The following is a 12948-nucleotide window of genomic DNA, read 5'->3' on the forward strand; positions in this document are numbered from 1 at the left end:
AAATAATTATGTCAATGATTTATGCTATTTCAGAAAGTAAAAACCAACATGAGAACTAATATTCAAATGATGCCTCCAAGGTTTACCAAGGTAAATAGGGCCCCACATATACTAACGAAGCCAGAGTAGTGTATATACTCAGTTATGTCAGCTTTTTATAAATATTCAGTCTCTTTCCACGCCACGTCTGCTGTCTGGTTACATTGCTTGTATGTATGTCTGCCTACAGAACCTATTCTCCCATTTCTGACTTGCTGCTTCCCAGCTATGGGCTTAAAATTAAAGAGCCAAACTTATTAAAATATGTATAAGGTTAAGAATAAATAGCTTCTGTTACAAACTTATAATGCTTTTGTCATAAGAAAAGAATACAGGGGTGCCTGGGTGGCTCAGGTGGTTAAGCGTCTGACTTCACTCATGTCATCATCTTGTGGTTTGTGAGTTCGAGCCCCGTGTCGGGCTCTGTGCTGACAGCTCGGAGCCTGGAACCTGTTTCAGATTCTGTGTCTCCTTTTCTCTCTGCCCCTCCCCCACTTGTGCTCTGTCTCTATCAAAAACAAATAAATGTAAAAAAAATTTTAAAGAAAAGAATACATAGGGCCCAACAAAAAGTAAAATGCCTAAGTCATAGTGCACTGGCTTTATAATTTATATTTCTCCTTGTAAATCTTTTTACATTTATTTCTGGTTTTTGAATTCCTGACTTTCTTTCAAACAGGAGAAGTTTGCTAGATGGAGACTAGTCCTAGATACATGACTAGTACTATAAATACATAATTCTTCTTTTGGGGGGACATAAAAAACCTGAAAGTTGAACCTATATATAATTATAAGCACATTTCCAATTCCAACAACTAGTTAATGAAGTAAAGTGAAAAACTCCATTCTGGAAAACTTTTTTACCCCAAAACATACAGCTTTTTTTCTGAGTCAGAATTTCTCAGACTAGTATTCTCCCTTTTGTCAGACTGGTTGTATTCATTATTTTTCCATTATTCTGGTTTTCCCAAATTTACCTTACTTCCTATTTCACCTCCAATCCAATTACTTACCTTTTAGCTGATTTTTTCCCTCTCTCTAGCCCCACTCTTCTTTACTACCTCAAGTCTCTCTTATTAATACCTCCTACTATGAGAATATATTTATTTCTATTTTTTTCAAAAACTCCTCCTCCTTTGTTAACTCAACTTCTCAAGCAATTTGACCTTAAAAATACTTGAATTTTTTATGAAAATTTGACCATGTATTTTAAATTAAACTTTGACCAATATTAGGAGGCAAAAATTTTATTTCAAAATATACAAATGATAGCATTTCTTTTTTTTATTTTTTTAAGTATTTTTTAATTTTTTTTTTAATGTTTATTTATGTTTGAGAGAGAGAGACAGAGCGTGAACAGGGGAGGAGCAGAGAGATAGAGAGACACAGAATCAGAAGCAGACTGCAGGCTCTAAGCTGTCAGCACAGAGCCCAACACGGGGCTCGAACTCACAAACTGCGAGATCATGACCTGAGCTGAAGTCAGACACTTAACTGACTGAGCCACCCAGGCGCCCCTACAAATGGTAGTATTTCCACGTGTTAGTAAAAGAGGATATAAAATGGTGACTCCATATTAAAGGAGTGAAATAATGGTAGATGGTTAGGAATGAAACGTGTCTCTTTCCTTTGTGATGGTTCCTAACCAGATGGTGTCAAATAACATAATATTGTCCCTGAACACAATGGTAATGATTTTTATTGTACTATTTAATCTATAAGGAAAAATGAAAATTCTATAAAAAAACAAATGCAAAAATTCACTTAAGAGTTTATAACTTAACAGGTGACAACAGAACAGTAAATTCTAAGAGATTTTGTTGTACCATAATGCATTTCTATGATAAGCTCACTTTTACCACATTGGCATCTCAAGAATCAAAGAGTTTCCTCAAGAAGGGCAAAAGATGAGTGACTGAATCTCAAGACACATGATCTGACCAAACATTTTTATGTTTTATTTTTATAGTAGCTAGAGAGTATATGGGACATATCCAAGAGGCTGTAATGTTTAAGACTTTAAGACATTTCCACATTTTATGGAGACAATATTTCAAATCAAGACAAACTCACAAAATCCACAGTTTGCACAGGATCGTAAGTTGCAAAAAGAATTGCAATTGGTGGGTAGAAGGGAAGTAGAAGGGATACAGAAACAGCAGAGGACATTTTGCAAACTACCACTTCCCAACCACCCACAAGATTCTAGTAAGACTATCTAAAGGGAAATGTCCCCCCTTCCACCCTCAATACCCTGACACTTGAATCCCTGCCATGATTGTTGTCAGTGATGAGAACATATTGAGAATCTGTCCTATCTTCAGATGTGCCAGAACAGGGAAACAAGGTTAAGAATTACTTAATTACAGGTCACCATGATGATGATAAGCTAAATTCTTAACCTGCCACTTTAACCAATCATTTAGTCCATAAACTATAAGCAGACCCAGTCACATAACATTTTTTAAAAATTAATACCTAATTATAAGAATAATGCTAGACCAAAAAAAAAAAAAAAAACCATGAAAATGATCACTGCATTCACTTCCATAATAACACAAGAAAATAATCAAGACATCGCAGGTTATAAAATTCAGATTCAAGCTCTGTGAAGACCTGGACGAATCCTACACTGATACACCAACAAGAGCAAATGCAAGATTTTATTTCCATTCCATCCTAGTAGCAACAAGATATGGTACCATAATGCACAAATTGCTTTCAGTAAGGCCTGTGTTCAAATCCCATGCTACCGTTTACCAACTATGAGTCCCTTGGCATGTTAATTAACCTATCTGAGACTGTTTCCTCACCTGTAGAATGGGACTAATATCCAAAAGCCTTCTGAAGATGAAATAAAAGTTCTGAAGGACTCAATGCATAGTAGTCATTCTGCAAGTGTCTGTTCTCTCTCCAAACAGTTATATTTGAGTAGCCATAAAAGTAACTAATATTCTATTAGTTATTCTATGGACAGCAAAACAGAATACAATTCTAATACTTAAAGGACTGATCTAAGGTAATGAAAAACTAGGACATTCAAACAACTCCACTGAGAACAATGAAAAAAAACTGGAAAGATACTTTAAAAATATGTTTGAGGGGCGCCTGGGTGGCTCAGTCAGTTAAGCGTCCGACTTCAGCTCAGGTCACGATCTCGCGGTCTGTGAGTTCGAGCCCCGCGTCGGGCTCTGGGCTGATGGCCCAGAGCCTGGAGCCTGCTGCCGATTCTGTGTCTCCCTCTCTCTCTGCCCCTTCCCCGTTCATGCTCTGTCTCTCTCTGTCTCAAAAATAAATAAACGTTTAAAAAAAATTTAAAAAAAAAATAATATGTTTGAAGATATAGAAGAGCAGACAAGGTAGTAAAAAATGATCAGGCCAAGTTCAGAAGAAGAAAGGAAATCCAGAGAAGTGGGCCCAAACTTAGGAGGGGTTCATTTGCCACAGGCACGTTCGCAATCTACAAAGCCAACTGATAATTTCCTAAAAATGATAAAAGATAGCAATTCACAGATTTCAGAAATCTCAACACACAGCAAGCAGGATAAATAAAAGAAATCCACACCTACAGATAGGACAGTAAAACTTCAGAAAACTCCAGATGAAGCAAAAAATCTTCAACAGAGAGAAAATAGATTCCCTTCAAAATAGTAACACTAACAACTAAATTTCCAATACATACAAGCCAGAAAACAATAATCTGTCCTGGCAAAAACACTGCTTAAAAATGATGGGGAAATTGAAATAAAGGCATTTTCAAACAACAACAAACCTGAAGGTATTTGTCGCCAGCAAACCAGTCCAAATGAAAATACTAAAATATGTGCTTTAGGGAGGAAAAAGAGAATGATCAGAGAAAAAAGGTTGTAAATGAAGGGAGAAATAAAAAGTATCAGAAATGGTAACAATGATGATAACTCTGAATACTAACTAAAAATAAAAACAGTAGTAAGAATCACTTGTGAGTAATCATGTAGAGATTTAAAGTGCATGACAACAATGAATGAGTCATGAGGAATGAACAGAAATAAAACATCCAAGGGTCCGTGATCTGGGATGCACACTACAAGCTGTATAGTAACCACCGAAGGAATATTAAGTATATATATGTATGATTTCCAACTTAGAAGAGAAAAAAAGGAATAAAAAAAAGTAATTAGAAGACAAAAGAAAAGAAAAAAAGGAATATACAACAAAGGAGACAAACAGAAAGTACACTGAATGATGATAGCTTTGAACTCAGAAACGTGAGTGATCCCATTCAATATAAACGGGTGGATTTAATGTTCCAAATTAAAAGATTGCTAGAATGAACCATTTTTTAAAATCTACATGCCGTTCATAAAACACATTATCTCTAACACAAGGGAATGGAAAGGTGAATATACTATGCAAACACTAAAGAAAACCAACTGAGCTACATGAATCTCAGATAAGCAGACATTAAGGCAAGATGCATTATTAGACATAAAGAAGGAAATTATTTCATAATGATATGTTACAAAGAACCACACAGCTGTAACATTTTAATATATATGCACTTGCTACCAATGCCTCAAAATGTTGTGTTAAACAAAAACTTGGAAGAGTTACAAAGAAAAAAGAACAATCCACAATTATACATTTTAAGCATACATCTCTCAATAACTGACAGAATAAACGAAGTATCAGAAAAGTTAAAAAAAAAAAATCACTAAGGCTATAGAAGATTCAAACAAGAGCACCACATTTGACCCAGTAAACATATACAGGCCTCTGCATTCAGGGACAAGGGACCACACATCCTTTTTAACTACACATGGAACACTTACAAAAACTGACCATACACTGCACCATAAAACAAATCTCAAAGAATTCCAGAGAACTAAATCATACAAAATGTTACATAACCACAATGCAACAAAGCCAGAAATCATTAATAAAAAGAAAATGATAAAATGCCATTATGTCTCAAAACTAAAAAAATGTATTTGTCAACCCATGTTTAAAGAAGAAATAACACTGGAAATTAGAAGATATTTGAAACCGAATAAATATGAATATACTACATATTCACACTATTAGAGAGAAATGTATGCCCTTAAATGCATATTATTAGCATTAAAAAATGAAAACTGATAAAGTAGGCATTCACCTCAAAACTCAGAAATAAGAAAAGCAAAATACAGCAAAAGTAAAAGGAAATAAAGATCAGAAATTAATCATAATCAAAAATATACAAAAGAGCAACAGTTCACAAAATGTGGTTCTCCAGACTCTTTTAGAGTCTAAAAGGTCAAAACGATTTCCATAACAATATTTTTATGCTATGCTGATATTTACAACAATGGTGCAAAAGTAAAAAAGTGGACGTAACTGCAAGAGCCTTAGAATGAATCAAGGCACCAAACTCTACAGTAAATCACTGTATTATTGATTACCACAGACTAACAGTTAAAATAAAAAAGAAAAAGTCATTTTCACTTAAGAGTGTCCTTGATGAAGAAGTAAAAAGTACTCATTTATTAAATTCTCCATGTCAGTTAAATATTCTGTGACAAAATGAAAAAATAATAAATATATCTAAATATATCTGCTGCAAATCAAAGTAAGATAAAAGCACCCTGTCACTGAGTTGCTTGCTGATACAGGCATTTTCATGGAGTACCATTTTTACTTGAAAGAAAAACTGCTGGACGTTTAAACTATACTTATCCAGGCTTGGTATCTGGCAGACATTTGCTCAAAAATCAACAGTGAGCCTGGAAAGCAACTGACAGCATTTGCTGCCAATGATAAACTCGACTTTTCAAGCAAGAAATGAGAACTTGGTGGGGCGCCTGAGTGGCTCAGTCAGTTAGGCATCTGACTTCAGCTCAGGTCATGATCTCACAGCTCGTGGATTCGAGACCCGTGTCAGGCTTTGTGCTGACGGCTCAGAGCCTGGAGCCTACTTCGGATTCTGTCTCCCTCTCTCTGTCCCTCCCCTGCTCATGCTCTCTCTCTCTCTCAAAAATAAACATTTTATTTATTTTTTTTACATTTATTTATTTTTCAGAGACAGAGCACAAGTGGGGGAGGGGCAGAGAGAGAGGGAGACACAGAATCTGAAGCAGGCTCCAGGCTCTGAGCCATCAGCACAGAGCCCGACAAGGGACTTGAACTCACGAACTATGAGATCATGACCTGAGCTGAAGATGGACGCTCAACCGACTGAGCCACCCAGGCCCTCCAAAAATAAATAAACATTAAAAAAAAAATTAAAACAAAAAAAGAAATGGGAATTTGGCAAACTTGTATCTACTGTCTTCAGTTTGACAGCTTCCCAATGCTTACTTTTGATGAGACTGGTGGAGATACCAAATGTGGGTTTTGGTATCATATAATATGTCAATATTTAGAAGTTGTACATAACTCAATGCACTTACATTTTCCAAATGACCAAAGCATATTACAAAATTATGCATGATTAGAAGATACATCCAAAATGCAAAATGCAGGGCAGACCCATAACTTTAATGTACCAGAATAAGAAAATTCTATTGATACGGTTTCAGATTCCATACTGCAAACAACCTTTAGAAAAAACACTTGTTGAGATCCATACTATCAAAGAAGATTATTGTACAACAATCTGAAAAGGCTATTAAAACAGTCTTCCCTTTTCTGATTCTTTATCTGAGTGAGAGATTAAATTTTATTTTATTTCAACCAAAACATATTACACTAGATGGAATTCAGAAATAGGTAAGAGGGGTGTCTGGGTGGCTCACTCAGTTAAGCATCAGACTCTTGATCTCAGCTCAGGTCATAATCTCACAGCTTTGTGAGTTCGAGCCCCGCATCGGGCTCTGCACTGGTGGTGTGGAGCCTGCTTGGAATACTCTCTCTCCCTCTCTGCCTCTCCATAGAGAGTGCACATGATCTCTCTCTCTCTCTCTCTCTCTCTCAAAATAAATAAACATTTAAAAAAAACTTAAAGAAAAAGTAGTGAAGAGAATACAGCTATTTTCTGTTAAGTCAAACATTTAAAAGAAATTTGCAACATTATTAAACAATGCTATTCATAGCTCACTAAATCTGTTCTAAAAGATATAGTTATTTTTCCTTTAAAGAATGTTATTTGTATTAACATGCAGTGGGTTTATTGTTATTCAATTTAAATGAACTCCTAAAATTAAAAATGTTTCTGTCTTGGGGCACTTGGGTAGCTCAGTAGGTTAAGCGTCCCACTCTTGATTTCAGCTCAGGTCATGATCTCATACTTTATGAGACCAAGCCCCACATCGGGCTCCCAGCTATCAGTACAAAGCCTGCTTGGGATTCTCTCTCTCTCTCCCTCTTTCTGCCCCTACTCTATTTGCTCTTTCTCACACATGCGCATGCGCGCGCTCTCTCTCTCTCAAAATAAATAAATAAATGTTAAAAAAAAAAATTTCCTGGGCTGCGCGGGTGGCTCAGTCGATTAAGCACCTGACTTTGGCTCAGCTCATAATCTAGTGTGTCATGAGTCTGAGCCCCACATCCAGCTCTGTGCTGACAGCTCAGACCCTGGAGCCTGCTTCGGATTCTGTGTCTCCCTCTCTCTCTCTGCCCCTCCCCCGCTCACATTCTGTCTCTCTCTCTCTCTCAAAAATAAAATAAAACATAAAAAATTTTTTAATTTGTCTTAATTAAAAAACTGAGGAAAATTTACAAATATATCAACATATATAACCTATATAAAGTTCTTCAGAGTCCTCAATAATTTTTAAGTATAATGGGGTTGAGAACAAAAAAGTGATTCTTTGAAAAGACTTAAAAACAAAAAGAAAGGTAAAAACAACTGGCAAGCGTGATCAAAAACATTTTAAAAGAGAAAGCATTAATAAATTATGTTAAAAATAAAAAAGAAAATATCACCACAGACCCTGAGGATATTGGAAAGATAAGATTATTTCATGAACTTTATGCCAATAAATTTGAAACTTAGTAAATGCTAAACAGCACAATTTACCAAAATAGGCAACTCATAAAATATGGAAGTTATCAACTGTCCTATAACCAACAAAGAAATTGAGTTAGTAAACAAAAGCTTTCTCGCAAAGAAAACTCCAGATCCAGATGGTTTTTCTAAATTACACCAATCATTTAAGAAACAGTAGCTCTATCATGCAAAATATCCCAGATAAGAAAAAGTAGGAAAATTCTCCAGCTCATTTTATAAAGCCAACATAACCTCAAAATAAAACCCAGACAAATGCATTATAAGAAAGGAAAATTAAAGATCAATTACACTCAAGAACAAAGACATAAAAATCTTGATCAAAATTTTAACAAACTGAATACAGCAATTTTTTTTAAGAGACCAGGACCAAACCAAACCAAACCAAAGACCATTATTACCAAGTGGGTCATGAAAAGCAGGTTAATTACAAGAAGGCAAGATTCACTACACATTAAAAAGTAAATCAATGTAATTCACCACATTAACAGATTAAAGAAGAAAAAATTTATGACCATCTCATTAGGTACAATAAAAGTATTTAATAAAATTTAACATCCATTCAACATATAACTCAGTACAACAGAAACAGAAGGGAACTTCCTTAATCTGATGATAGGCATCTACAAAAAAACTACAGCAAACATCATACTTAATGGTCAAACAGTGAAAGCTTTCCCTTTGTGATCAGGAACAAGATAAGGATGTCCTCTATCACCACTTCTATTCAGGAATGTAGTGGAGGTCCTAGCCAGAGAAGTAAGGCAAGAGAAAGAAATAAAAGGTGTAAGGATTGGCAAGAAAGAAACAAAACTCATTATTCACAAATATGTTCGTGAATACAGAAAACAGAAGGCATCTACAGAAAAACTGCTAGAAATAAGAACTGAACAAGACTGTGAAATTCAGCATCAATTGCATTTCCATGTAAATAGCAAATGCAGTTAGAAAACTTAAAAAACAAAGACTCTTAAAATAGCTTCAAAAAATATGAAGTGCCTAGCAGTAAGTCCAATGAGAGATATGCAAATCCTCTGCAGAGAAAATCTTAAAACTCCACTGAAAGATATTTAAAGGACAAAATAAATAAAAATACGTGCAACGATCATGATTTGAAAGCCTCAATATTGTAAAGATATAAATTCTCCCCAAATTAATTTAGAGTCAAGGTAATCTCAGTGAAAATCACAACAGGATTATGTTGAACATGTTGATGTTTAAGCATATATGGAAATGCAAAGGACCAACAGCCAAGGTATTCTTGAAAAACACAAGGAGTAAGAAGTTTTCTAACATACATCAAGATTTATTAGACTATGACAAGTGTGACAAGATAGTGGACTTTATAAAAACAGACCAATGGGATGGAATAGAGATCCAAGACCCACACATATATGGACACCTGATATATGATATAGGTGGCATAACAAAATAGAGAAAGGTTATTTTGTTTTGTTTTTCCAATAGATAATGCTGGGACAGAGATCTATCCAAATGGAAACAAATGAAATAAAACCCATTCCTCATACCATTCACAAAAATAAATTCTACCTAGCTGGTAATCAAGTCCATAATAATAATCACATAAATTACTTCTGATTCAAAAAGAAATTTATTGATTATATATTCCTAGTGGAATATATCTTGAGGATGAGCACCTTATTGTTAGTGGCAACCTTGGTATTGTTATACCGAAATTACTTTATATGTGTAGTAGCATAAACCAAATAACTATAATAATATCATTAAGGTACCAAGATTTTTAGAATAAGACAGAAAAGATAATACATAAAATCAAAGCTAACTAAAAAAACCTTTCCTGAAGGGAAATATCACTAATTCAATACTTTATTTCTTTTTCTAAAAAACGTGTTTACTAGTTCTGTCCACCAAAAATACCTAGAAACAACAAAAACCCAGTAATAATGAATGTCCCAAACATCTAAATTGTGGTCTCTAAATATCAGTTCCCATTGAAAAAGTACTGCTTGAATAAATGGCTGAGGCAGAATAGCTCTGGGGCAGAAATAGTCAGCCTGATAGCTCTCCCAATTCCTAAAAGAAAAGAAGCTATACAAGAATACCAGAATCATGTCAGAAGGACACAAGAGCCAAACGAAGAGGGGATCACTGACCAAAGATGAGATAACTTGAAGTGTCATAAAGAATGACTGCAATGGACTTAAACCCATTAAAAATATAAAAACCTGTACGTTTAGATGACAATAATAAAAAAAAAAAATCACTGGTCACTTTCACCAATTGTCAGGGGCCAACTGGTTATTCTAAAAATTGATAAGAGGATAGAAACCAGCCTTTATCATGATTCTCATATAGGGACTATTTCAGGATAATCAAATACTTAATGAAAGGAAGTTTTTCTTTCTAAAAGAAGTACAGCTAACAAATGTAAGAGGAACTGTACAATTAGAAATTCATCATTTTGTGATCCCAAAATAAAATAACAGATCTGATCAACAAGCACCAATGACAGCTAAAACCATTAAGGGAATAGTTGATGGAGAACTTTATAATAGATTGATCAGGCTGTACTCATCGATCAATCTTAACATTACTAAAAATGGAACAACCAAAATGTTCCTCCTGATGTGATACAATAGACAATACACAGCACCATCAATGAAATATTCCTAACACAAAACTAAACCTAACCCTCATCAAGCCTCCCTACCCAATTTTCAGTTTGTAGGAAATAAGAGATGAAATGGAAGAACATGTTAAAGGACCATGAGGATACAATCAGCCAAATCCAGAATGTGAGAAGCTACAAAATATGCGACCCAGTTTCCTCAACAAATAAATGGAGAATAAAAAAGATAAACTGATACAGATTAAAAGAGACTTAGGACACATATCAAACCAATGCAACACGTGGACCTTGTTTGGATTCTGCAGCAAACAATCACTAAAACATTTGGATGTTTTGGGGAATGCAAGCTGGTGCAGCCACTCTGGAAAACAGTATGGTGGTTCCTCAAAAAACTAAAAATAGAACTACCCCACGACCCAGCAATTGCACTACTAGGCATTTATCCACGGGATACAGGTGTGCTGTTTCGAAGGGACACATGCACCCCCATGTTTATAGCAGCACTATCAACAATAGCCAAAGTATGGAAAGAGCCCAAATGTCCATCGATGGATGAATGGATAAAGAAGAGGTGGTATATATATACAATGGAGTATTACTCGGCAATCAAAAAGAAGGAAATCTTGCCATTTGCAACTACGTGGATGGAACTGGAGGGTATTATGCTAAGTGAAATTAGTCAGTCAGACAAAAATCATATGACTTCACTTATATGAGGACTTTAAGAGACAGAACAGATGAACATAAAGGATGGGAAACAAACATAAAATAAAAAGAGGGAGGGGGACAAAACAGAAGAGATTCATAAATACGGAAAACAAACAGAAGGTTACTGGAGGGGTTGTGGGAGGGCGGATGGGCTAAATGGGTAAGGGGCACTAAGGAATCTACTCCTAAAATCATTGTTGCACTATATGCTAATTTGGATGTAAATTTTAAAAAATAAAAAATTAAATAAATTAAGATAAAAACATTTGGATGTTTTTAAGATAATCAGTGAAACTTGAAGATAGGCCGGCTATAATAAGAAGTAAGGAATTTTGATTAATCTTGTTGGGTGGAACAAGGGTTCTTCTCTGCCATAGATGCATACTGAAGTATTTACCAGCGAAAGCATAGGATGCCTGGGATTTGCTTTGAAATACCATAAACTTATTCATAAATTATTTGTGCAATTACAAATTAAAATAAATAAATAAATTGGTAGGCAAGTGGGTATGTGGGTGAATGGATGGATGGGTATAACTTTTTCAGGGAGGGAATCAATTCCAGGTGAATTAATTCAAATTAAATACGAAAGCAAAACAATAAAGCTTTTAGAACAAATAGAAGAATACCCTCATGTTCTCAGAGGGCAGGATTTACTAAACAATACTTAAAAATCACTAAACAAAAATGTGTTATACTATACATAACTCTATAAAGATGGTCTACATTACACTATTTTAAAGGTACTTACTGCTGGTAAAAGAGACTGCATATTTTGATTAGAATCTGCTATTGTAGCAAGGTAGACCAAGTTCGTATGCAACATTTGCTGATACCTATTAAAACAAAACAAATATCAATATTAAAAATAATTTTCTTCCTATCTGCTTAAATACAAATAGCATTCTAATTATTTCTCGAGTTTAATAAAAGATTTATGTTACCTGAACATCAATAGCACTTCAATTTTTCCTAGTTCCTCTGCAAAATAATTCCAAATAATAAATACATTCAAAGATAATAATAAACACAGATCTTACCATTTGCTAGATACTGTTATAGTTGTCTTATATACCTATATATTTTATCTAATCCTTAAACTAACACTATAAGGTAAAATTTCATATTTTCTCCATTTCACAGGTGAGGCAACTGAGGTTCAGAAAAGTCAGTAACGTACAATATTAATGTTGTACAGCTTAGTAAATGGAATTACTGAGAAATGTACTGGCTCTATACATAGTACATGTGCTTTTAAAAAAGAGACCTAGAATGAAAGAATTCAACAAAACTGGTATGTTTATTCCCTTCCCTCTGCCATTTTCATGTTGCCAAAAACTTCAAAGCCAAGTACAGGCAACACGCTCTGCTAAAAATGTCAAAAAAGAGGTAGGAACCACACAATTTTTTCTTCTCCTGCAGCAGTGACCAATAGTTTATGCCTGCTACAGTTATACTGCCCATCTATTGGGGCTCAGCATATAGAGAAGACAATGAACAGGTGTCTTCAATTACATATATACATATTCATATATGTATGTATGAGACAAAATAATTACATATATATATATGAAACAAAATAACAGGACACCAATACCATTAAGAATTTACTTTTAAAAATACAGCA

General features: G+C 34.6%; 1 protein-coding gene across 5 annotated transcripts in view; it reads right to left on the reverse strand.

Moving 5' to 3' along the window:
- SS18 (SS18 subunit of BAF chromatin remodeling complex) overlaps nucleotides 1-12948 on the reverse strand; it is an 87473-nt gene that overhangs the window by 63712 nt on the left and 10813 nt on the right. For 4 of the 5 annotated variants that reach the window (XM_027068676.2, XM_015076147.3, XM_015076149.3 and 1 more), the window contains exon 3: nucleotides 12073-12157. In XM_027068676.2, the coding sequence (XP_026924477.1) occupies nucleotides 12073-12157 (85 nt within the window). Of the gene's footprint in view, nucleotides 1-12072; nucleotides 12158-12265; nucleotides 12303-12948 lie in introns of all 5 variants that reach the window. The other variant, XM_015076146.3, reaches the window with a different exon arrangement.

This window comes from Acinonyx jubatus, chromosome D3 (assembly GCF_027475565.1).
Source record: "Acinonyx jubatus isolate Ajub_Pintada_27869175 chromosome D3, VMU_Ajub_asm_v1.0, whole genome shotgun sequence".
NCBI lineage: Eukaryota > Metazoa > Chordata > Mammalia > Carnivora > Felidae > Acinonyx > Acinonyx jubatus.